General features: G+C 44.0%; 1 protein-coding gene across 4 annotated transcripts in view; it reads left to right on the forward strand.

The window, feature by feature from the left end:
- The window catches only part of HERC2 (HECT and RLD domain containing E3 ubiquitin protein ligase 2), a 219,079-nt gene that overhangs the window by 90,883 nt on the left and 102,005 nt on the right, over positions 1-26,191 (forward strand). Inside the window, exons 24-44 of one of the 4 annotated variants that reach the window (XM_036856965.1) lie at positions 1,073-1,243; positions 1,633-1,736; positions 2,597-2,747; positions 5,588-5,802; positions 6,054-6,186; positions 6,286-6,413; positions 6,506-6,716; positions 8,966-9,093; positions 9,654-9,827; positions 9,904-10,040; positions 10,151-10,302; positions 10,971-11,162; positions 15,965-16,152; positions 17,249-17,441; positions 18,768-18,950; positions 20,845-21,026; positions 21,556-21,703; positions 21,782-21,978; positions 22,217-22,447; positions 23,281-23,419; positions 24,838-24,981. In XM_036856965.1, the coding sequence (XP_036712860.1) occupies positions 1,073-1,243; positions 1,633-1,736; positions 2,597-2,747; positions 5,588-5,802; positions 6,054-6,186; positions 6,286-6,413; positions 6,506-6,716; positions 8,966-9,093; positions 9,654-9,827; positions 9,904-10,040; positions 10,151-10,302; positions 10,971-11,162; positions 15,965-16,152; positions 17,249-17,441; positions 18,768-18,950; positions 20,845-21,026; positions 21,556-21,703; positions 21,782-21,978; positions 22,217-22,447; positions 23,281-23,419; positions 24,838-24,981 (3,501 nt within the window). Of the gene's footprint in view, positions 1-1,072; positions 1,244-1,632; positions 1,737-2,596; positions 2,748-5,587; positions 5,803-6,053; positions 6,187-6,285; positions 6,414-6,505; positions 6,717-8,965; positions 9,094-9,653; positions 9,828-9,903; positions 10,041-10,150; positions 10,303-10,970; positions 11,163-15,964; positions 16,153-17,248; positions 17,442-18,767; positions 18,987-20,844; positions 21,027-21,555; positions 21,704-21,781; positions 21,979-22,216; positions 22,448-23,280; positions 23,420-24,837; positions 24,982-26,191 lie in introns of all 4 variants that reach the window. The other 3 variants (XM_036856964.1, XM_036856963.1, XM_036856966.1) reach the window with 3 other exon arrangements.

Here is a 26,191-nt window from a genome sequence, read left to right on the forward strand (position 1 = left end):
ATGATATGTATAGGCTTAATGAGATTTGGATTCAGTTTTGATGGGTCAGAGTGTGTGTGCTTTGTGTTTCATCGGCTCAGAGGCCTGTGATGGTGGGCGGTCCCACCTTCAGTTCTGTTCACGTGGACCAGGGAGTTCATGTATAGCGTGTCCTCTGTGCAGTCCCCCAGCAACCTTGCCCTCCGCTGTTTGGTAGCATAAGGTACAGTTTGCACGGGGAGGATGTGATCCTGGCTTGATTCACCACCACCCCACCCCTCGGTCACCATTGTTTGTAATATTAAGTTGGAGTCCTAATGCTTCCAGAGGTGACCCCATGAGGTTTTCTTTTTTTTTTGAGTATCATTATGAACTCATTGAATTTTATTGATTTTATGTTTGTTAACTTACTTTTTAGCTTTTCTTTTTTCCTAATATATACATTTAAAGGTAGAAATGCCCTCAAACATACATTTAGCTGTATGTCACAAGTGTTGATGTGTAGTATTTTCATTATTGTTCATTTCAGTTGTCTGATTTCCGTAGTCATTTTTTTCTGGGAATTTATGAAATATATTTCATAATTTTCAAATATGTAGAGATTTTTATTTATTTTTTGTTACCTGTTTATACTGTTCATTCATTCGTTTGTTTGTTTACTTATTTATTTATTTTTGGCCGTACCGCACGGCTTGCGAGATTGAACCTGGCCCTCGGCAGTGGAAGCCTGGAGTCCTAACCACTGGACCACCGGGGAGTTGCGGTCCCTATTTCTAACTTAACTGCACTGTCGTCAGTGTCCATGCTGTGTAACTTGACTTATTTGAAACTTTTTGAGATTTGCTCTAATGCTTGGTATATGGCCGGACTTGCTCTTCATGCCGTTCATGTGGTGTTTTTGTTTTTGTTTTTAAATCATTCTGTATCCTTGCTGAATTTTTGTTTGTGGTGATAGTTATAGTAAGAGGTATGTTAATTTCTCATTGTGTTTGTGGATTTGTCTATTTCACCTTGTAGTTCTTTCACACAGTTTGTTCTTGTCATGTTATCTATTGATCTATTGATTCATTGATTTTGGTTTCTGTATACACAGAGTCATTTTTTACAGGTCAGAACTGTAGAAATAATGAGGAAGTGACGCTTATACGCAAGGCTGATTTGGAGAACCATAACAAAGATGGAGGCTTCTGGACTGTGATTGATGGGAAAGTGTATGATATAAAGGACTTCCAGACGCAGTCATTAACAGGAAATAGTATTCTTGGTAAGGCCTCGCTTTTTACTTCATGGTTAGAAGTTGCAGATGTGTTATTTTAAGCAGAGCATTTGGTTTAAAATGATCAATTTAGTACTGCTCCAGCACCCATACATTTTAATCTGTCAGTGACTTTGGGGTCTGTCCTACCACAGCAAATTCAGGCACATGTGCAAAATTTCTTATCATTATGCATTTTTTGTTCCAACACTTGTTGGAACTTGTTCCAAGTTCTGAGTTGACCCAGACAGCCCTGGGAGAGGATGAGAGATCACATTACTTTGGTAACCCTCACTTTGGAGTTAACCTGCCTAATCTATTTCCTACTTGCCATTTCTACTATAAATGCCTAGGCAAACTGTACTGAAGTCATGTTGCTTTTGTCTGTTTTGTTTCAGCTCAGTTTGTAGGGGAAGACCCGGTGGTAGCTTTGGAAGCTGCTTTGCAGTTTGAAGACACGCGGGAATCAATGCATGCCTTCTGTGTTGGCCAGTATCTGGAGGTGAGGCTGTGTGCAGTGAGCGCCAAGGTGGACTTCAGTGGAGACCCTCTCTGGATATTCCTGAGAAGTGGTTTTTACCCTGAAATAGTGCTGGTTGGATCTTTTGGGGGAGGGGGACATTATTAATTGATAAACACAAAGATCTTTTAGAGATTTTTTTCATAACTCAATTTACATTTATTCATGTAGTTTATGATGTATTGGCCTTGAAAAATTATTTTAAAATTGTTAATTTGTAAGAAACATAGACCTTGTTCCACAAAAAAAAAAAAAAGAGGTTAACTTTTTGTCTTTACGATTTTATTATAATCCTATGTAGAAATTTGGAAGGACTTACCATCTTGAGATACATAATTTTGGGGAGGAACTATTTAGTAGCATAATTTTTTAGAATAGAAATATGTCCATTCTATATATTCATTAGCATTGGGATTCATATATTGGGATAGGCTTTCCAGATACGGATACAGAGGTAATAAAATTTATTAAGTTATGCCTCAAGGGTAATGTTTGAAGCGTTTTATGAAGGGAAAAATTAACTTTGTTTATAAATTGTCATGTGGCTGGCAACATTTAAGATTATTTTCATGAGATCCCTTTCTTTTCTAACTTCTATTTGATTCCCTAAGGAATTTTCTAGCCAAGTGGTTTATCACTGCTTTGGATTTTCTACCAGACTTATGCATATACTGTCTGCCTTATATCTTCTGTTATTTTGGTAGCAGCCTGATCTCCCGATTATAGGATATAGTCTTTATTATGGCAGTATGTCTTGTTTAAGGATAAAGCTGTGGGTCTTCGTGGTTTAATGTTAATTAACCCTGTTTTCTCATACTGATGATGAAATTTATCTTTTGCAGCCTGACCAAGAAATTGTTACCATACCAGATTTGGGAAGTCTGTCTTCACCTCTTATAGACACTGAAAGAAATCTGGGCCTACTCCTTGGGTTACACGCTTCCTATTTAGCTATGAGCACACCGCTGTCTCCAGTTGAGGTCGAATGTGCCAGTAAGAAAAATTTTGTTTTCTGCTAACAGATTAGCAGGTTATTTAAGCTGAGCTATAAGTGCCACTGAGAATAGAACAGGGAGAATCAACACAGTTATTGGTGAGGAAAAATAAGGATAGTGAGACTAAATCAGTTAATAGAAATAGCTGTGAGCGGCTTTCATCTGGGCTCACGATCTGTGGCAGCACAGGAAGCTAACAGGTATGTAGGAAGGTTGGGCCTGTGCGTGGTCTCACTTCTGCATTCTCTAACAGATCGGCTCAACTCGGCTGTCATCTCCCTGTGTGCCTAGAAATCCACGTGATGTGGACTGGCTATTCCTCTTAGGAATGCCGTTCTGTTTGAGTATTGTGTTTTTACCACTCAAATCCAATACATTTTGGGATGGCAACCTTTGTAACCACCAAAATATTACATTTTCTCCATATCCCATATGATAGGTTTAAATATCTCTTCACATATTTGTGCGTTTCTCCATCTGTCTTTCCACTGACTATCCAACAAGCATCTATCGAGTAATTTCTCATGTGAATTACCATGTTAGGCTCTGAGGGTGTAGTAGGTGTAGAATTAGGTGCACCTCTGCCCTCAGGTGCTTCCTGTGTGATGATGAGCCAGACATGATAAGCAGGTCAGGTTGGATGGTGGTAAAGGATAAAATGGAGACATTTGTAAGTGGTTTGGGAAGTGGGGAGGGGGTGGAGGGAAAGACTTCATGGAGGTGGAGCCATCCTGAAATTGGAGTCCCAGCAGACTGGGTGTGTGAGGGCATCATTGAGAAAGTCAGCTTTGAGCTGCTTGTGTATGTATAGGGTCGGGGGAGAAGGCTAGTGGGCAGGGATGATCATGGTGCCTGCTCAGCCTGCCTTCTGGAGCGCACCCTTGGTGTATGTGCTGGGCGCTTTGCTGTCTGCAGAGCCTCTAAGACAGTGGACTTTTCTTCCTCTGAAGACCTGTAGGGGACTTCCCTGGTGGCACAGTGGTTAAGAATCCGCCTGCCAATGCGGGGGACACGGGTTCAAGCCCTGGTCCAGGAAGATCCCACATGCCGCGGAGCGACTAAGCCTGTGCGCCACAGCTACTGAGCCTGCGCTCTAGAGCCCGCGAGCCACAACTACTGAGCCCGAGTGCTGTAACTACTGAAGACCGCACACCTAGAGCCCATGCTCTGCAACAGGAGAAGCCACCGCAGTGAGAATGACCACGCACCGCAATGAAGAGCCCCCACTCAATGCAACTAGAGAAAGCCTGCGCAGCAACGAGCCAATGCAGCCAAAAATAAAAAAAAATTAAAAAAAAAAATAAAAAAGACCTATAGTATCGTAGATTTGCAGATTTTCGGCAAGGAACTGGGAAGCGTCAGCGTAGTGGGGAGCAGTAGGTGTTATGGGCCTGGTGTGTGGGGGTCTGTCCACTCTAGGACGTCAGAAGCCACCATTGGAGCAGTATCTTTAAGAGACACGAGGGAGGGGGCTTCCCTGGTGGCGCAGTGGTTAAGAATCCGCCTGCCAATGCAGGGGACACAGGTTCGAGCCCTGGTCCGGGAAGATTCCCACATGCCGCGGAGCAACTAAGCCCGTGCGCCACAACTACTGAGCCTGCACTCTAGAGCCTGCGAGCCACAACTACTGAGCCCACATGCCTAGAGCCCGTGCTCCACAACAAGAGAAGCCACCACAATGAGAAGCCCGTGCACCGCAACGAAGAGTAGCCCTCGCTCGCCGCAACTAGAGAAAGCCTGCTCAGCAATGAAGACCCAATGCAGCCAAAAATAAAAAAAAAACAAACAAATAAATAAATAAAAAAAATAAATTTATTAAAAAAAAAGGGACAAGAGGGAGTTCTAAATGGAGAGGTTCAGGGAGGGTCTGATCACATTTGTGTTTTAGAAGAATTAATGTGACACTTTGATGAATGCTCCTGAATGCTCTAAAATCTAAATTTCCAGTTAAAGAACATTGAGTGCATCCGGATTTGATTGCTTGGGTTTTGGAGGAATATTTTGATAACACAGTTATTGAAAAGAAATCTGTAGTTATGTAAAAACTGATTATTCTTTGGTGAATCTCACTCATAGCAGTTATAATGAGTATCCGTATTTGCACTGATGGGTGGCATGTTCTTATGGGGTCTGACCTGTGCCTCAGCACAGGTCTCCTTTATAGCCTACTGGATCTCAGGTTTCCAGGTATCTGTCCCTTACTTAAGATCTTGTGTTGTATGTTCAGTAGTCTCTTATTCTTATTAACTGATTAATGCTCTAGGGAGACGTGCTGCCCTGAGCATGTTTTTCTTCATGGCACCCTTCACACGTGCTGTTCTCCTGCCTGGATGCTCAGCGTCTTGGTCTTCATCCAGATCACAGCAAAGTCCTTACCGTTCCTCCGAGTAGTCGGGGGCTTGTTGCTGCACGGTCATTCCCCTGTTGTACTTGTAGCCTGTGGTTATCCCAGTTGAAATCGGTGATTACTTGTGTAAGTGGTGCCTCAGTGCTCTTCTCCCTGTTGGAAGGCATAGCTCTAGTCTTCACATGGTTTCTGTGGATCTGGACAGCTCCATGTTTGAGCAGGTATCCGGTAAATGTTGGACTGGAACTATTATATTGGGTTCTGATACCATGCTTACGATGTGTTGAGTAACCAGAAAGTGTTACCTTTTTTCACGTAGATATAGGAATTATAAGCCAATCTATGTAAATACGTTAGATGTGACTTTCATATGAATGATCCTGAATTTCACCTCCTAAATGAAGCACTTAGTTTTCTATCTTTTTTTTCAGTATTTATTTCTGAACAGTGCACTCAGGTTTCTTTTTAATGTTTGCGTGTGCACCCTCTAGAGTGGCTTCAGTCATCCGTCTTCTCTGGAGGCCTGCAGACTAGTCAGATCCACTACAGCTACAATGAGGAGAAGGATGAGGACCACTGTAGCTCTCCAGGGGGCGCTCCTGCCAGCAAGTCCCGGCTCTACTCCCACAGACGGGCGCTGGGTGACCACTCCCAGGCATTCCTGCAAGCCATTGCTGACAATAACGTTCAGGACCACAACGTGAAGGTGAGTGAGGCCTTCCCACACTCAGTGTCCTTTGTTTACCTTAGGACTTTGACTTGCGAACACCTTAGCGCAGGCTTTGGTTAGCTTAGCACAGACTTTGTTTACATACTATTTGGAGGGCTGGTTTTGAGGTAAGAGGCTGGTTCAGTTCAATGTCCGGTGAGGTTTTAGAAGCTACGGCACTTAGTTTAGAATTCATGACGATGTTGTGAGGTTGGCTCTGAAGTTACCTCCAGCTGTTTCTGTTGCAGGACTTTCTGTGTCAGATAGAAAGGTACTGTAGGCAGTGCCACTTGACCACACCCATCACCTTTCCTCCTGAGCATCCTGTGGAGGAGGTCGGCCGCTTGCTGTTATGCTGCCTCTTAAAACATGAAGATTTAGGTATGACGCTCAGTATTTTAGCCGTACTGTAGATCTTTCAACTGACATGTAGTACACATTCATTCCTACCCTGCCCTTTCTTTTAAATATCTTTTACAGGTCACGTGGCATTATCTTTAGTTTATGCAGGTACACTTGGTGTTGAGCAAGTGAAGCACAGAACGTTGCCTAAATCAGTGGTGGATGTTTGTAGAGTTGTCTACCAAGCAAAATGCTCACTCATTAAGGTAAACAGATTTTGATTTTCTTTCTTCTGTGCTTTGTGGACAGTTGGCAAAGTATTTGTTGTTAAGTTGTTCTTTCATATTTAACTTTGTAGACACATCAAGAACAGGGCCGTTCTTACAAGGAGGTCTGTGCCCCAGTCATTGAACGTTTGAGGTTCCTCTTTAATGAACTGAGACCTGCAGTTTGTAATGACCTCTCTATAATGTCCAAGTTTAAACTGTTAAGTTCTTTGCCCCGTTGGAGGAGGATAGCTCAGAAGATAATTCGAGAACGAAGGAAGAAGAGAGGTAAGAAGGTAAAAGGTAGGAGGGTTCTTTCAGAGTGTGTCCCCGTGTAGGTGTCTGTGGTTGCAGTGAGGCTGTGGGCTGCTGCTCACCAATTGTGGCATTTTCACAAGTGCCATAATGTTTGTTATGTGTATTTATGGTTAAGTGTGCAAATCCTGCTTATTTTTCCAAGATATCAGATGATGATGCAACTTTGGGATTGAGTGTGTTATGATTTGGTAACTAGTAAATTGATGCTGAAAATACTGTAAACTTTATTAAATTGATGGGGAAAAGGAAGTGTTTTTTTAATCACTTGTCCTGGTAATGAGATATATGGGAACGTTTAATCTTTCAATTAATCTTGCCATTCTTGTGAAGAAATGTTTTTCTTTGGCAATATTGAGTATTCTGAAACATGGAAGATTGTTATAAAAGGAACCAAAAGAGTTACTGATATTTTCAGGAAGCAACTGTGTAGGGATATGGAAAAGAGTTTTTGTATTAACCAAAATTTGAGTGAAAATACATACTTTCTAATTTGGTCACTTGTGATTATAAGCAAGTCTACCAAAATATCTGATTATATTCTTATGAATTATATTGATTTATTCCCAGATTAGCTTATTAAGCAATATTAATTACTGAGTTTTTGATGGACATTACAAACAATGCCATGAAAGACTAACTTATTTTAGAAGCCATCCTGAATTGATTGTCCCTGAGCTTAAACCACAGCTTATCTGGATCCTGGAGATGCTCTGAATCAGGAGATATGGCAGGAACACTTCTGAGATCCCTTTAACCCAGGTAGCCAGGAAACTCAGAGACTGCCATCTCAGCGTGAGGGAGGATGGCCCCATCCCCGCGTGGCCATTGCCTCCCTGGACTCTGAGCTCACACTGTCACTGCTTAAACTTTCTTGATGATGCGGGTTGATATATTTAATTGTAACATAGAAATAATTAATATTCCTGGTGCTGTGCTAAGTTTGATGATTTACTGGTAGGGCTCCACAGGACTCAGAAGAACTCTTATGCTCTTAGTTATTACTGTGAAAGGGTACAGATAAAAATTAGCATTAAAAGGAGAGGTGCATGGAGGGAATTCCAAAGGAAACCGGGTCCGGGCTTCCAGTGTTCCCTCCAGTGAATCACACAGGGTCGTGCTTGGTTCTCTCAGCAGTGACGTGTGCCACGTGTGAAGGACTGTCAGTCAGGGATGCTCACCTGAACCTTGGTGTCCAGGGTTGTTGTTGGGAGTCAGTCACATGGCCATGTGGGGCCTGCGTGATTGCTCTCAGCTGCCCAGACTCCATCCAGAGTAGAAACAGGCAGTTGACGTAAGTCACAAGCTGTCTGGTTACACGGTAAAGGCGGTCCTGTGCCTCAGACACACTCTTCTCAGGCAGAACATACCAAGGTTTCAGAGCTCAGTTCGCAGGAGCTGGTCAAGAGCCAGTGCTGACGGGACAGGCCTTTCTTGGGAATTTGCAGGGTTTGAGCAACCCAGACCTGCTGTGTTAATGCTTTATTGCCTAGGTTTATTATTGTGTTGCTTGTTATTTATATTATATATTGAGAAGAATGAGACTGGAAACCTTGAAGAGGACCAAAAGTACGGAAGCAACACCACATATCACATTGCAAATTCAATAGAAATTTCTCTGATTAAAAAGACTAACATAGTCAGAGGCATCTAATTGATTCAGTTGCACACTGGTGACAGAACCAATGCACTAGTCCAGAGTGGGCAAACTAGGGTCTGGGGACAAATGCAGCCTACCACTTGCTATGTATCGCCCGTGAGCTAAGGCTGGGTTTTGCATTTTTAAATTATTTTTTAAAAAATCAAAAGAAGACTATGATTCATGAAGATTATATGAAATTTAAATGACAGCATTCATAAATAAAGTTAGCCAGTTTTCATGCTGCAACAGTAGAGTATTTGCAGAAATAGACTGAAATAGCCTGCAAAGACTAAAGTATTCGCTGTCTGGCCCTTTATGAAAAAGTTTGCCAACCCCTGGGCTTCCCCTTCTTTAGGGCTTCCCTCCATCGTAACACTGTCACTGTCTTTCTATCCCTGACATGGAGTGGCAAAGTGTTATTACTAGATGTCATGTGAGAATAATTATGATAGTTTTTACTTTTGTAATTTGAGCACTTGACAATGATATTTATGTGTTTCTGTGAATAACATATATCCTTCATGCAAATTTAAACATTTCTTAATTTAAAATCATATTTAATGATTGTTATAATGAATGATGTTTTTAAACATAGTTCCTAAGAAGCCAGACTCTACTGATGATGAAGAAAAAATTGGAAACGGAGAGAGTGAAGAAGCTTGCATCTTGCCTCACAGTCCTATAAATGTGGACAAAAGACCCATTACAGTTAAATCACCCAAGGTGAAGTATTTTTTGTGATTCTAAGACTGGCTGTGTAGAAGCACAACATACTGCAAGGGAATCCACAAATATTGTCGCTTTGTTTTTGAATATACAGTAGAGATTTTGGTGGTTATTAAAAGTGTGAGTAACTGTGCCCCAGTGGTGCTTAATGCACTTGACTTATGGTGCCCTGGTCAAATCGATAGCTGGAGAAGTGTTTCCTTTTACTTTTAGTAGTATATTGTATCATTATTTGTTCACCATTTTCTTCATTCATTCATTTATTCACTCATTCATTGAATGTATCCTTTGTTCCAGAAACTATTAATATGGATGATAATTTAACTTTGCATGTCAGGTTAGCCGATTCTAAAGTATGTAAGCATACGGATTATAAGTTCACTTATAAGCCTATTTATGATGCAGTCATTTTTATCATAAATTAATTACTAAATTTAAAATATTTTACCAATTTAAACCTAGTGGCATTTATTTATATTTTCTTCAAGTAGTTGTTTTAGAGCCCTTGTTAATATGAATAGGGTTAACTAATGGTGAAAACGGTTTTCCTTTGTCAGGATAAATGGCAGCCACTACTGAGTACGGTTACAGGTGTTCACAAATACAAATGGTTGAAGCAGAATGTTCCGGGTCTGTATCCTCAGTCTGCACTCCTCAGTACTATTGCTGAATTTGCCCTTAAAGAAGAGCCGGTGGATGTGGAAAAAATGAGAAAGTGCCTACTAAAACAGGTAAATTTGCTAAGAACGTTCTTCTCTGTATTGGATAATACATAAACACTTAACAGTATGCATTGATGTTTTGCAGTTGGAGAGAGCAGAGGTTCGCCTGGAAGGGATAGATACAATTTTAAAACTGGCAGCCAAAAATTTCTTACTTCCATCTGTGCAGTATGCTATGTTCTGTGGATGGCAAAGACTTATTCCAGAGGGGATTGATATAGGGTAAAACTTTATAATATTTTTTCTTAATTAAGGGAAGCTGTGACAACAAAGCTTTGTTTTATTGAAGTCTGGCGGTATTCTAAGTAAAATTCTTCATCTTTGTTTGAAAGGGAACCCCTTACTGATTGTTTAAAGGATGTTGATTTGATCCCACCTTTTAATCGGATGCTGCTTGAAGTAACTTTTGGCAAGCTGTATGCTTGGGCTGTTCAGAATATTCGAAATATTTTGATGGATGCAAATAACAAATTTAAAGAACTTGGTGAGTTAAAAATCTGACAGTTAAAAGGCTGTATTAAAATTGCTGTTGATGTCAGTGATCACATCAGCATTATTTCATAGTTTGGCTCTTAATTATATATTCTGGAAACCTGCAAATTCTTATTTTTGCTTTGAAGACTTTAATAACTTTGTGCATTAGAATGATAATCTAAGCTGCTTTAAGTTTTCTCAAATTCTAAACAAAACTTTCAAAATTTGGCAGAAGATACAATCTTGTAGTATCCTAATATAAAGCTTTTGCATTTTAACATTTTCATGTGTATCACTTACACAATCTATCCTAGAATGTGTATCCTATATTAATACATAATTTCCTGGACAGTTTGAGCATCTACAGAGAAGTGGTAGGATTGGTTTTGTGGAAGAGAAGTGAAGTATCTCTCTTATGTTTGACATGAAATGAGTAAGCCACCAGGGATATTTAGAAGAGCAGTGTGATATGTTTTGTAGACAGACGAAGATAGCTGTATGTGGAGTGATGGTGGTATGATTATTGCAAAGCAATACAGAGCTGCCCGATGTCCCCACTCTATGGATATCTGATGAAAAAGACAGACTTATGAAAAAAAAAATTGTTAATGCTTTCTGCGTCGTGTATGTTCTTGTATCCACGCACAAGAGATTTATGTAGGTGCCAACGCTTTTTAGGTATCCAGCCTGTCCCCCTGCAAACCATTACAAATGAGAACCCGTCGGGACCAAGCCTGGGGACGACCCCACAAGCTCGCTTTCTCCTGGTCATGCTCAGCATGCTCACCCTGCAGCACGGTGCCCACAGCCTGAGCCTCCTGCTGAACTCTGGCACGCTCGCTCTCACACAGACAGCACTTCGGCTCATTGGTGGGTTGGCATCGCCCGAAGTCCTTTGTGAAAATGCCACGGTTTTGCCTTGCTCTCTCTCTCTCTTTTTATAAACTTTTTTTTTTTTATTGTGGTAAAATACAAATAACATAAAATTTACCATTCTAAGTACTTTTAAGTTTATAACTCATTGTCGTCAGTAAGCACATCCACAATGTTGTGCCAGCCTTAATACTATCTAGTTCCATAACTTTTCATCACCCCCAATGCAAACCCATATCCATTTAGCAGTGACTCCTGATTTCGCACTCCCCCAGCTGTTGGCAGCAACAAGTCTGCGTTCTGTCTCTATGGACTTGCTCCTTCTGGATGTTTCATACAAATGAAATCATACAATTTTAACCTTTTGTATCTGGCTTATTTCATTTAGCATGTATCAGTACTTCATTTCTTTTTAAGGCTAAAAAATATTATATGAATATACTGTGTTTTATTTATCCATTCATCCATTGATGGACATTGGCTTGTATCTGTATTTTGGCCATGGTGAGTTGTGCTCCTAGGAACATTTGTGTACAAGTTTTTGTTTGCACACCTGTTACCAGTCCTTCTGTCATGTACTTAGTGGAATTGCAGGGTCATATGGTAATCCTATGTTCAGCTTGCTCAGGAACTGTCAAACTATTCCACAGCACTATACCCTTTTACATTCCCACAGCAATGGGCCAGGAGTTTCAGTTTCTCCGTGTCCTTGCCAACACTAGTTATTTTCTGATTTTTTTTTTTTTTTTTTTTGAATTAAGGCTACCCTAGTTGGCGTGAAGTGGTATTTCATTGTGGTTTGTTTTACACTTCACTAATATTGAATGATGTTGAGCCTTTTTACCTGTGCTTGTTGTATATCTAGGAGAAACGTCTGTTCACATCCTTTGCCCATTTAAAAGTTGGGTAGTTTGTGTTTGGGCCCTTTACATATTCTGGATACTAGACTGTTATCAGTTATGTGATTTGAAGACATTTTTTTCCCACTCTGGGTTTTGTTTTACTTTGGTGCACAGAAATTTCAAAATATGATTAAGTCTAATTTATCTGTTATTCTTTTGTTGCTTGTGCTTTTGATGTCATGTTTAAGAAATCATTGCCAAATCCAAGGTCAAGAGGATTACCCATTATGTTTTCTTCCTTAAGTCTTATATTTAGATCTTTGATCCATTTTAAGGTAGTTTTTTAATATGGTGTGGGATAAGGGTTCACTTTATTTCTTTTGGTTATCCAGTTGTTCCAGTATCATTTGCTGGAAAGACTCTTCTCTTCTCAAGTTCTTAGCACCCTTGTCAAAAATCATCGGACTATAGATATTTAAGTTTATTTCTAGACTCTCAGTTCTGTTCTGTTGGTCTCTGTGTCTGTCATTACACCAGTCCCACACTGTTTTGAACACTGTAGCTTTGTGGTAAGTTTTGAAATCAGTAAGTAAGTCCTTCAACTTTGTTTTTCTTTCTCAAAATTATTTTGGGTCCCTTGCATTTCCATATGACTTTCAGGTCTGGCTTTCCCATGTCTGCAAAAAAGGCCGTTGGGTTTTCTAGGGATTGTATTGAATCTGTAGATCCTGTTGGGGAGTACTGCCATCTTCACAATATTAAGTCTTTCATTCCATAAATATGAGATAGCTTTATATTTATTTAGGTCTTCTTTCATTTCTTTGAGCAGTATTTTATAGTTTTATTGTTATCAGGGTATTGCTGGCCTAGAGTGAGTTAGGAAGTAGTTGCCTCCTATTCTGTCTTTGAAAGGGTTAGAGAATTGGTGTTAATTCTTCCTTAAGTGTTTGGTAGAATTCACCAGTTAAGCCATTTGGCCCTGGGTTTTTGTTGTTGTTGAGAGTTTTTTGGTTACTGATTCAATCTCTTCACTTGTTTTAGGTCTACTCACATTTTCTATTTGTTCTTGAGGCAGTTAATTTCTATGCTTTTAGGAATTTATCCATTTCATCTAGGTTAGCTAATTTATTGGTGTACAGTTGTTCATAGTGTGGTCATAATTCTTTTTATTTCTATAGGATCAGTAGCAATGTCCCCACTTTTTCTTTCTGGTTTTAGTGATTTGCATCTTCTCTCTTTTTTTTTTTTAGTTAATCTGCCTAAAAGTTTGCCAATTTTGTTGACATTTTTCAAAAAAACAACTTTTGGTTTTGTTGATTCTGTTGTTTTTCTATTTTCTATTTATCTCTGCTCTAATCTTTATTATTTCCTTCTTTCTGCTAACTTTGGGTTTACTTTGTTCTTGTTTTTCCAGTTCCTGCAGGTGTAGTTAAGTTATTGATTTGAGATCTTCTTTTTTTACTGTGTGCATTTATAGATTTAAATTTCTCCCTTAGCGCTGATTTTGCTGCATCTCATACGCTTTGGTATGTTGTGTTTTTGTTTTCATTTGTCTCAAAGTATTAATTTCTCTTGTGATTTTTGTTTCTTTGGCTGGTTGTTTAAGTGTGTGTTATTTAATTTCCACATATTTGTGAATTTTCCAGTTTTCCTTCTGTTGTTAATTCCTAGTTTCATTCCATTGTGGTCCGAGAAGATAATTTATACGATTTTACTTATTTCAATTTATTGAGACTTGTTTTGTGGCCTAACATACTGTTTCTCCTGGAGGGTGTTGTTCTCTGTGTCCTTGAGAAGAGTGTGTCTCCTGCTCTTTTTGTGTAGAATGTCTCTACGTGTCTGTTAGATCTGATTGGTTTATAATGTTGTTCTTTGCCTGAAATTTTGAGATACTGCAGGGCCAGTATTGCAAGTCCAAATGAAAGAGCAAGGCTTTCCTGAGCTCTTTGATTTTGTCAGTCTTTGTGCCCACACGACCCATTCAGAAATACGCGCCATACTGTCAGTCAACATCTGATTGCTGCAGATCTCATTAGCAACTAAAAATTGTTTTTAAAAATCTTGAAAGTGTATTTCCATCTAGAAATTGCCTTTCTTTTTCCGTTGTCTCCCTTTTTTCCAGAGACTCCAGTAGGTAAAAGTCATAGCACAAATCATTAATTATGGGGGCTTCCTCTGTTAACAGTACTCAGGAGTTTAAATTCCAATCTGCCTACTGGCTGCAAAAAGCCAGGGAGTTGTGTCCAATGAATACATATCTATCTTTGTTGCTTTCTCTCATCAAGGTGATTTCTCTTTCATACAAGAAGTTATAAGCATATGTTTTATATTAATTTTTATGTATACATCTACATACAATAGCCACAAAATACAAAGCCACTTAGAAAAAGATTCTCCTTTTTTTCTTATTGCAAAATGTAAAACAGCAGCAAATTCAGCATTTACAGGGTTAACATTATAGCTGCCAGGGGAGATCCCAGATGGAATGCAACCCCTGCTCCTTCTGGGGCCTCACAGAGGCACTGCCAGGCTGAAGAAAAGACTATTTTCCCTCCAGTTTATCTAAAGCTTTTACTCCAGACCTGGGGATTGAATAACCTTTTTTTCTCCCTCTTGGAGGAGAGTGGAACACAAACTTTACATTTTTGACTCAGCCAAGCCCATCTTTGGGAATGTTTGGGGCACTTTTTCCTCTTACCTGGAGACAGAACAAAGACCACAGGGTTACCAGGGATGTGCTTTCCCCTCCCTCAGTCCAGCAAGCTGGCTCCTGGGGTTGAATTTACTGTTTTCAAATACATTGGTAAATTTTATTTCTCACAGCTGACAGGTCAGCTTCTGTTTTGTACTACGGGTGGTTCCATGGCCACCAGGGACCAAATATTCATCATGTCCCATCCCTTCATTCTTCCTGGTACCGAACAATGCTTTTCCAATATCTCAGTGACTCAGGGTTGTTCTAGAGAATCCCGTTGCTGTCTCCCTGTGTCAGGGTCCCCAAGACCACCCCCAGTTTTAATGATTTGCTAGCAGGCCTCACAAGACTCCAGATATAGTCATACTTAGGGCTAAAGTTTATTACAGAGAAAGAATAGAAAGCAAAATCAACGATGGCATATGGGCAAAGTCTGGGAGAAACTAGACACAAGTCCTCTCCCAGTGGAGACCCACAGGGTGCACTTAGTTCCTCCAGCAAAGAGCTGTGACCACACATGTGAAGTGTTGTCTTCACGTGCAAAGTGTGGAGACTCGTGCCGTGGAGACTCATGCCCTGTGCTTTCACTGGGGCAGGTCATGCAGGCATCTCTGCCTGGCACTTGAGTAAGTTTCAGGCCCCCCAGAAGGAAGCAGGTTTCAGCAGAGACCATGTTGTTTGTGCAAACAGTTTAGGCACAGGGATGCATTCTTGGCAGTTAGGGGATGGTGGGAGCCCTCACGAAATCCAGGTTCCCAGAGGCCAGCTGGTGGCCAGCTTGCAACAGGCTTTCTAGGGACAGCAGTATCAGGCCTGCTCTGTCACCTCTTTTCATTACAGTACCGTAATTAAAGTTTGTTAATTTCTCACACTATTAAGCATTTAGGTGGTTATTTTTTGTTTTTCTGTTCTAATAAAAACATGAGTGATGAGTGTCTCTCTAATAACTTAAAATCATTTTGTTCTTTGGAGTGGGGCATAACTCCTAGAGATAGAGTAAATGTCTTTCCTGAGAATTTTTATATCTTTTACATCTTCTGATACATATTTATATATTTTGTCCTCCACTTCCCTTTTTAAAAATTTTAGTTCTCATCAGTAAATTTTTCATGGTATTTGTTGTACAGGTAAAAAAATATACTATGGATTCTTTAAAATTATTATCTTCATTAATACGTAATATTTTTTTAAAAACGTGTATATCAAGATTAGGAAATTGTAACTACTCATTGGCTCATCTGCTGTTTTTGATGCTCTGATAGGCCCTAGTTGTGATAATGTTGAAGAAGATATGAACTCTTCCGCCCGAGGAGCTTCTGCCACAGTTTTGGAAGAGACGCGGAAAGAAACAGCCCCGGTACAGCTCCCAGTTTCAGGGCCAGAGCTGGCCGCCATGATGAAGATTGGAACCAGGGTCATGAGAGGCGTGGACTGGAAATGGGGTGATCAGGTGCTTAGAGATCTGACTTAAACACGTTGGCCATACGTTAGTCACCTTCTGCACACCCTGACTTGCATGCTGTGAGTAGGCGGAAACTGGAATAAATACCTCCCTCCCTCAAGGACACGTGTGATTGACAGGTGATGTAGTTGCTGATTTCCGGGCAGGTGAATAGAACCTCAAAACCAGTAGAGAGTAGCAGCGGCCTGCTGTAGGGCCCTTGGACAGGATCAAGTCTACGAGGAGTGGCGGCTCTTTTCAGGGAACTCCTGGCATAGGCTCGACTTGAGGTGCAGCCCAGAACAAGCGTGAGAGGGAGCAGGAGAGAGTGATCCTCATCTGAATAATCGTGTCGTGAAAGCTCTGACACTGCCTCTGTGAGCTCACGGCCGTGTGCCGGTAAGGTGTCCTGACCCGGAGGCTACAGGCGCCTGCTTGGGTGGTGCGCACCTCTCCGCTTCTCCCCCAGCACTTTGCTCCTGTGTCTCCGTCAGGTCGCCCCAAGTAGAGGTCAGGGGCTGGGCTCTGCGCCGGTACGGGAGCCACTAGCTAAGGACAGCGCTCGCCCTTCTGTGACGTGGAGCGTTCTTGCCGTGCCCAGGTTTTCTCAGCCTCACTCTTAAGCACATGCCTCCTGAGAATCAGCTCAGAAATCAGAGTGACCGGAACAGGTAGCAGCATCTCCTCGTAGAAATGAGAGGTAGAGGTTCACTCTAAGATCCGGGGGGAAACTGAAGAACGAGAGGCAACGCGGAGGTACTGGTGCTTGTTGGAGGTTCCTGACCTCGTGAAGCCCCAGGAGGGGTTGAGGGGGCCAAGGAGCAGGGTGGCAGGACCAGGCTGGAGAGTCCAGTCTCTGCATTGGCTTAGAGAGCATGCTAACTGAGGTGGTACTTTCCCCGCTCACCTCTTTGGTGAAGGAGTGCGAGCAGGTTAGTCCTGGTGTTCACTTTACAGTGGTGATGTGAGCTGGGCTTGTAGGTGGGTTTGGAGCCCCCTGTGGACCCGAGGGCCGTGTCCAGTGCTGCAGCCACCCTTACAGGCAGTGTTCCTGTGACAGACAGGCCTGCATACTTTTAACCAGTCTTTGCTTTGGCTTCCTCAGGACGGACCTCCTCCTGGCCTCGGCCGCGTGATCGGTGAACTTGGAGAGGATGGCTGGATCAGGGTCCAGTGGGACACAGGCAGCACCAACTCTTACAGGATGGGGAAGGAGGGGAAGTACGACCTGAAGTTGGCGGAGCTTCCGGCCTCTACACAGCCCTCGGCAGACGACTCGGACACGGAGGACGACTCCGGTGGGTGCCCGGGGGACCTGGCAAGCTGTGTGTTGGCTGCCCGTCCTTTCATCTGGGAGTGAGAGAGGCGCTCTGTAGGTCAGGCTTTTCCCGAAGGTCTGGTTGAAACAGGCCCCAGGTGATTCTGAGGGACTTGACTCCCCAGTTCGCCTCGGAGACAGTGGCGGGGGGCGGGGTGAGGCAGTGGGGGGCTTGCTGTGTCCTCTCCTCTGGTGGGCCTCCTGGTGTCCCTGAGCCTGTTCCTGGAGTAGCGGACATTGCCTCACCGTGCCCTGAGCATGTGTTCTTCCGTCTTTCACCTTCCCCCCCGAGGCCCTTCCCTCAGAATGTGGCACATAACGTGGAGTTAGTCAGTACCTTACTGCCTTAGAGAAAGTGAGGGTGAGAACTTAGAGTGACCTCAGAAAGTTAACCCTGTAAGGAGAGGTAAGGCTGTGGGAGGAGGGCTTCATGACATTTTTTGAGACGCGTCTGAAAGACCCTGGGATGCCGATCTTGGTGAGACTGTCTAGGAGGCTGGCACTGACTCTTGGGGCTCAGGTGTCTGCTGTATGCGTCGCACGGCAGGCTCCCAAGGTCACGCTTATGGTTAGGAGAGGAGACCCAGGAGGCTGAGCTCGCTAGAGAAGGGGTGGCGTGGAAGGTGGCAGAGGCTGTGTCCTGTGCCCACCGCACGTGCAGGCTGCTCCGTGCGTGTCAGATGTGACCGGGTAACCCCTGTCTTGGGCGTGTTAGGAGGAGCGTGCGGGAAGCTGTGTGGCCCTGCCTAGGTAGCTGGTGCTGCTTTGTTATCACTGTATCCGACAGTGTCCAGGCCAGGTGTCCCTCCACCCGGCTCTCTGCCTGGGGGCTTCGCTTGTGAAGTTGGGCCCTGAGCAGGGCAGGCCAGGTGACGGCGAGGTGGCCCAGTCGTGTCTCCCTCATCCAGACGCCGATGGCCCGGACGTGTGAGCACGGTCTCCACCTCCTTGGAGGCGGCCACCTCATCTTCGTCGGGGCATGCATAGCCAACTCATCAGCAGCCAGCTTTTGACATTTGATAAGTTGGATCCTTGAAATCGTTTTAGTGCTTCTGAGCTGTATGCTGAGATTGCTTTAAAAAACTCAACTGTAATTTAAAAGGCTTGTTTCCTTTGAGTAAGGTGGGGCCAGAGCTGATTAGGGTGAGCATTTGTGCATCCTGAATTCCATCTTTAATTGCAAAGAGCTGCTTCCCTTTCCACAGTAAGAAAAGAAGAATGTGATATTAAATCCCTTAAGTTACATGCAGGGACATTTTCCAGTTTATTTGGGAGTATAGTTCCTTATTTTGATTCTTTTTTTCAGAAGCTGAACAGATTGAAAGGAACATTCACCCCACGGCGGTGATGCTTACCAGCACTGTTACTTTACTGCAGACTCTTTGTCTTTCCGCTGGAGTCCATGCTGAAGTTATGCAGAGCGAAGCCGTCAAGACTCTGTGTGGGCTGCTGCGAATGTTGGTGGAGAGCGGGACGGCAGACAGGACACGTACGCAGCGGACAGCTGCGGGCCACAGAGTCACAAGTGGGCTGTGGATTTGTCATGGGTGTGTGTGTGTGCGTGCATGTGGGGGAGCGTGGGTGTGTGTGTCAGCGTCGTAGGGCTGCTGCTGTAACGAATGACCACAAACACGGTGTAGTAGTTTGCTTGAGCTGACACACCAAAGTACCACAGTCTAGCAGCCTCAGTAACAGAAATTTATTTCTTCACAGTTCTGGAGGCTAGAAGTTCAAGATCAAGGTGTCAGCCGGGCAGGTTCCTTCTGAGGACCGTGAGGGCAGGAAGGATCTGTTCCAGGCCTCTCCCCTGATTTCTGATGGTTTGCTGGCAGTCTTTGGCATTCCCTGGCTTGTAGATCTCTGCCCTCATCTTCACATGGCATTCTCCCTGTGTGTGTCTGTCTCCGAATTTCCCCTTTTTATAAGGACATCAGTTACATTGGATTAAGGACTCACCCTAATCTAGTTTAGCCTCATCTAAACTAATCACATCTGCCATGGCCCTGTTTCCAAATAAGGTCCCATTCTGAGGTAGTAGGGGTTAGGACTGAACACAGTTCAACCCTGAACAGTGGGTTAGAACAACAACTTCCTTCTGTCAGAATTCTGGATGCCAGAAGTCCAAAATCCAGGTGCCGTCAGGCCTGTGCTCCCTCTGAACACTCTAGGGGAGGGCCCCTCGATTTCTCTTTGAGCTTTGGTAGCTGCAGTGTTCCTTGGCTTGTGGCCACATCATTCCAGTTTCTGTCTTATCTTCACTTGGATGCCTCCTCTGTTCTTTTCTGCCTCTTATAAGGGCTTTCATTGGATTTGGGGTTCACCCTAATCCAGTATAATGTCATCTCAATCCTTACCTTACTTACATCTGTGAAGAGTTTATTTCCAAATAAGGTCACGTCTGAGGTTCTGGGTGAACATGAATTTTGGGGGATACAATTCAACCTACAAAAGTGTTTTCACTATGTGAATGTGAGTATGTGTAAGTGTGGGAGAAGTTGAGGAAGTGAGTGGAGCAAACGTGTGTGTGTACGTGTGCAGGTTTGAGTGCATGTGTGTGTGTACACGTGAGTTTGAGTGAGACTGAGTGTGGGTGTGGATGTGTGTAACTGGGTATGTGTGAGTGATTGTGAGTGGCCGTGAGAGTGCGTGCCTGAGGCGTGGTGGGGTGCGAGTGCCTGTGCATGTGTGTGGGTGAGTGTGACTGAGTATGGGAGACAGCATGTCTGAAGGGTGGTGTCCCTGGAAGCCTGGAGAGCAGGAGGGCTGGGCCGTGGGAGCTGGGGAAGGGGAGCTGGTCTGGGATCTGAGCAGCTCACGTGGCGTGACCCCACCTCAGGGCCTCTGCCAGCCAGGAGGGCTCGGAAGCCCAGGTGTCCACTAGTGGAGACCCCGGGAGGAGCAGATAGGGTCATGCTCTCGGCAGAGCCAAACCGGGTAAACTAAACCCTGTGAAAACCTCTTATTCTCATTCTACTATCGTCGCCTTCTTAAACTTGGATTGGAAATTTATGATGCAGATCAAATATAAACAAGCTCATGGGAGATATTCAAAACATGTGAGATTTACAAACTGTACCAGATGCCCTCCCACAGATAACTGCTATTGAATTGTGAATTGTTTTCCTACTGCTTAGAGGCAGTAAGTAGATGAAATTCCTTAGCGAGTTTGAGTTACTCCATGTACCTCAGAGATCTTTAAAATGTAAAGTGTTCCTTGAGCTAAGTCGCAAGTCCTCCTGTTCCTCTCACTTAGAGTAATTGAAACTGTGATATACGTGTAAAGGAGCTTATTATTGCACATAACGTGGTGTAGCTAGTTAAAAGTTGCGCCGGGCATGCACTCCTGGAAACGGGGTGCCAGCTGGTCTGTCTTGCCCTGGCAGCCTCCCCCGGCAGGCGGGTGCGCCGGGAGCAGCACCGGAGCTGGTGCACCCTGGGCTTCGTGCGCAGCATCGCCCTCACGCCGCACATGTGCGCCGCCCTCAGCTCGCCGCCCTGGATCGCGCTGCTCACGACGGTCGTGGAGGGACACGCGCCGTTCACCGCCGCCTCGCTGCAGCGGCAGGTAACTGTGCTGCCAGACTGACCCCCGCTCAGCGTGAGTTCGGGGACTGTGGGAGCCCCATCAGAGCTGGCATCGAGCTGGCCATCGTCATTAGGTGCCTGAGGGCAGAAAAGAACTAGAACTAACACAGTAGATTTTCTAGAGTTCAGAGGCTGAGGATATCGATTATTTTAAATTGATTCGGTTGTTAAACCTTAGTTGACTTGCTTTCCTGTGAAGTGATAAATCCTACCAGCTGCTCTGATCTGCTTCACAGGAGTTGTGGTATAATTGTCTTGAGAAGAATTAAACTAAAAGGAATTATTCTCTAATTAAATGAATGTCTGCATGTGTAATGTAGCTTATTTTTTAACCTCTGATAATCCATATCCCTAGTCAACTTGGATGTAATTATCTTGCTGTAAAATAATGAATATTAGAATTTTCACATGATTAATTGTGTTGCAGGAACAAAAACTAAAGTAGAGTCTCCTAATCTGTCAGACGGTGGCTTTCTTTAATGCTCGCTGTTTTCAACTGCCTTTACCAGATCTTAGCTGTACATTTACTGCAAGCGGTACTTCCGTCGTGGGACAAGACGGAAAGGGCAAGGGACATGGAGTGCCTTGTGGAGAAGCTGTTTGGCTTCCTGGGGCGCTTGCTCACCACCTGCTCTTCAGATGTCCCGCTGCTCAGAGGTGGGCGGCTCTCCTCCTTACCGGGGTCCCGGGTAAGCGAGCGGCGTCACGAGGCCCTCCTTCACGTGTCTCCCGCAGAATCCACGCTGAGGAGGCGGAGGGCCCGGCCGCAGGCCTCCCTGACTGCCACGCACAGCAGCACGTTGGCGGAGGAGGCGGTGGCGCTGCTCCGCACCCTGCACTCCCTGGGCCAGTGGAACGGACTCATCAACAAGTACATCAACTCGCAGCTGCGCTCCGTCGCCGCCGGCTGCGCGGGGAAGCCGGCGGAGGGGGTGGGTGCCGCGCCGCCTTTCACAGCGGCTAGTTTTTCTCTGTAGAATGCTGATTTAGCTTTCAGATTACCTTTTTAAATGCTGTGTATTTTGTTCAAGGATGTATCTTAGAATACTTTTTACTGGAAAAAATTATTGAGGAAACTAACGTAAAAGTGAATTCGGCTTAATTGCAAGTGTGTAGGAGACAGGCAGCCCCTGGGCTCTCGTCTACAAGCTTGCTGTCTGTCTGCATTAGGCTCTGTTAGAGGACTACTTTCCTGACTCTGAGACCCCTGAGGTGGGGGGCCTCATGGCAGTCCTGGCTGTGATTGGAGGCATTGACGGTCGGTTGCGACTAGGGGGACAAGTCATGCATGATGAGTTTGGAGAAGGCACCGTGACTCGCATCACCCCGAAGGGCAAAATCACCGTGCAGTTCTCCGACATGCGGACGTGTCGCGTTTGCCCACTGAATCAGCTGAAGCCAGTAGGTGAACTTGTGTTCGGGTTACTAGGTAATGAGGCAAAGGGGTTTTATACTAGACCTGGGAAGAACTTGATTCTTGTAGTCTAGGTTGGCCTTCTAGGAAGCTACCCACCTTAAGGAAAACCGTCTATCTTTCTTCCTTTGATTAGCAGGGCCTATCTCACAGGGTTGTATATGGATTAGTAGTTCGTGTGTCTTATTTTAAGCCTCAAAAGACATGAAGGGGCATTAGCAATTTAGAGGGTCCTGTGTAAGTATAAGTTAGTTTTATTTATTTCAAAATGTGAATTTATGAAATTTATTTTTTATTGAACGACTCAACTTTCAAAAAAACCTTAAAAATGACTCCTTTAAAAAAAATGATCTTTCTTCATGAGTGTGACATGACCTATGTAGCAGCTACTGTCGTCTTAAATCTGTGAATTAGGGATCCATAGGGAAAGTGAGTGATTTATATTACTTTGATGTGACCTAAGTGCAATTTGCCTATATCTTTCAATAAAATACTGTTTTTGATTATTATAGGAATATATGCATGTTGTAGAAAATTTGAAATGTATAGAAAATACCTAAGAAGTTAATAACTACCACCATGATGTAATTATTGTTTAACAAGTCGGTAAAGAAAAAATTAATTTAGGTTATATTTACTATACATGTAAGCCTTTATCTTGCCTTCAGGGTCATCTTTTTAAAATTATTTTCAGATCTAGAAAGACTTATGAATATGTGTGTTGCTTCAGAATTACGACTCATAGTTACGATAACTTTCAGAACATTCATTTGTCCTTCTCGCTGGACACACTTTGAAGGTTTCTGTGCTCCCTCTCCAGCTCCCTGCTGTGGCGTTCAGCGTCACCAACTTGCCCTTCACAGAGCCCATGCTCTCGGTCTGGGCTCAGCTGGTGAACCTTGCTGGAAGCAAATTGGAAAAACACAAAATAAAGAAGTCACCTAAACAGGGTTTTGCAGGTCAGTACATGCCTTTCATGATGAAACAGCTACAGTCTTAACTATTGTTGTTTGGACAGTGTTTGTTGTTTTGTCGGAGCAAGTTCTGTCACTGCTGAAGTCTTTGGGTTCAGATGGATTGCCATTGGTTGAGTGACGATGGGTGTGGAGATGAGAGTAGGTGATGCAAAGAATGATGCCATGGCGGGGGTGGCACCTGAAGAACCCCAGGCCTCCCCACCTCCCGGTGCCAGCGTTCTTCTGCGCACACTTTTTGAAGACGAGTCTGTGTTCTTTCCCCCTCCCCACTTACCCCCTCGCCTCATCACAGCCATACCCAGCAGGGCCTGTGTGTTTGGACCTGCCTCGCTTGGTGTCTGGACGCTGGCCACCTGTCGAAGACCAAGGCCACTCGTGCTTGAACTCTTCCTCTTCCACTGCTCTCTTGACTTTCCTTACATTGCCGCTCACACATTCTTTGAGAGTTCTTCTCCCTGACCATTCTTTGCACATTGGAAATCCTTGTGGTTTCATCCATAACTTCTTGATGTTTCTGCCCACTCTTCTTGAGTTTTCTCACCCATTTCTCCCCATTCCTGTAGTTGCTGCTGCAGCGTTTATGATGGTAAACACCTTTAACTCTGGATCTCCAGTTCACATCTCTGGCTAGAGGGCCAGGTGCATGTAAACCACAGCATGTCAACAATTCAACTAACTTCGTCCCTTAGCCAGTGTTTCCTGTCACAGTGAATAAACCTGTCTGCCAGGTATTCGAGCTTGGTGCCCCAGTGGCACCTCTGGCTCTTCCTGTGCCCTTCCATCCCACATTCCCACGTCCCCATGCTGCCTTCCATGGCCTCCAGCATGCCCTGCTTCGGAACGCTGCTGCTGTGACTGTAATCTGGCTCTCCTTGTGGTCTGCCTACCATCCTTGTGGTGGCTTCCCCAGTCTGTTCCTCAGTCCGCCCGTGGACATTACTGCAGTCATTTGTTTAGATAAGATTCTGTAGGGTGCGATGATTTTGGTGAGTTAGAGAACTGTATGCTGTGAGTATCTGACAAAAGTGTCTCATAGGCGTCTTGGGAAGACAAGGTGAAAGTATTTTATTTGTGATGTAGGTATCTGGTTGAAATTTCAGCAATTTGGGAAATATTTGATTATGCTGGCAATAGCTAACATGGTTCTAACTGTGTTAAACCGTCTAATACTCGCCCCATCCCGAGGTAATGCATGGGGAGCGGGAAAGGGAGAAGACCTGGGGGAGGTAGAGGACGCTTACCCACAGTACTGGGAAAGGCAAGTCCTACATTACGGACAGGCTTTGACGTGGTCAGCTGAGTCCCTCAGGGCAGTGCCTTCCTCAAGGCTGTACAGCTGCTGAGGGGGAGAGCCCAAGCAGCGTGTTCCATTCCTGCTGAGTCCTTTTTTTTCCCCACAGGGCAAGTAGACTTGGACCTGCTGAGGTGGCAGCAGCTAAAGCTGTACATTCTGAAGGCGGGCCGTGCTCTGCTTTCCCACCAGGACCAGCTCAGGCAGATCTTGTCTCAGCCAGCTGTCCAGGAGGCCGCAGCTGCTCATACAGGTATCTTTTTAAGGAGCCCTTTTGACTCTGTCAGAAAGGCAGATACTCCAGTAGGAAACAGGCAAGGGACATGAACAGGCAGTGCATAAAAGGGGAGGTACAGATGGCCTCTACATGTACAAGGAGGATGTGCAGCCTGGCTAGTAATTGATGAAAAGTGATAGGCAAAGCCGGAGGGGATTTGGTGGGGAGGGAGAGAAAACAGTGCTCTACTGCCTCACTGTTTAAAGTGCGGCCCAAGGACCAGTAGCATTGATGGCACATAGGAACATGTAGAAATGTGGACTCTCAGGCCACACCCCAGAGCTAAGAAATCAGGATCTGCGTTTTTGACAAGGCCCTAAGGTGGTTCATATGCACGTAAAGTGGCACTGCTCTAACACTTTGCCAGTGGGAATTTAAGTTGGTGCAACCATTTAATGGGCATTTGAGGCAATGTTAGACTTCAAAATGCACACACACACATATCTGTATCTGTATATCCAATGATTAGCAAGTCATCTTGTGGGAATTTATCACATGAGAAGGCATGGAGATACGTGTTTACAGACGCTCATTATGGCTTTTTTGTTGGTATTGTTTTTGTGATGAAAACTGGAGACACCTAAATGCCCATTATTAGGTGGGGTACCCATGCAGTGGAATACCATGGCGCCATTCACAATGATGATATATATATATATGTATATGTTAATGCCATGGAAATTTGAAAATGATAAACAAAAAAGCTCATTGCTATGTATATCAGTTTGTAGATTTGCCATAGATTCATTTGCTTACCAAAATAGTGACAGTAGAAGTTCAGCTGACTTTATGTTCTGTGTACTCTTATATATAACCTCAATTTTCTGGAATGAGTTCCTATCACTTTGAATAGAAAAAAAACCAAAGCTATGAAATATTTTTTGATTACCTATTATTGAGGGACATTGTGTTAAATATTATGGGGAGCAAGATAGTCCTTGTTTATGATTTTTTACTCTCTGGGGTGAGGGTGGGGATAGAAAATGGACGCAGATGGCTCTGTCCAAGGTACGGGCCTGTGTGCTGTAAGACATGTGAGCACAGGTTCACAGACGTCTGGGGGATGCTGGCAGCGGAGGGCTGGGGAGAGCAGCCTTGGAAGTGTGTGGCAGACCCTGGGTGCAGGGTACTGAGGCGTCTCCGTCCCGCGGGAGGAGACGGTAGGAGCACAGGCATAAGCAGTAAG

This window comes from Balaenoptera musculus, chromosome 7, assembly GCF_009873245.2.
Source record: "Balaenoptera musculus isolate JJ_BM4_2016_0621 chromosome 7, mBalMus1.pri.v3, whole genome shotgun sequence".
Taxonomy (NCBI): domain Eukaryota; kingdom Metazoa; phylum Chordata; class Mammalia; order Artiodactyla; family Balaenopteridae; genus Balaenoptera; species Balaenoptera musculus.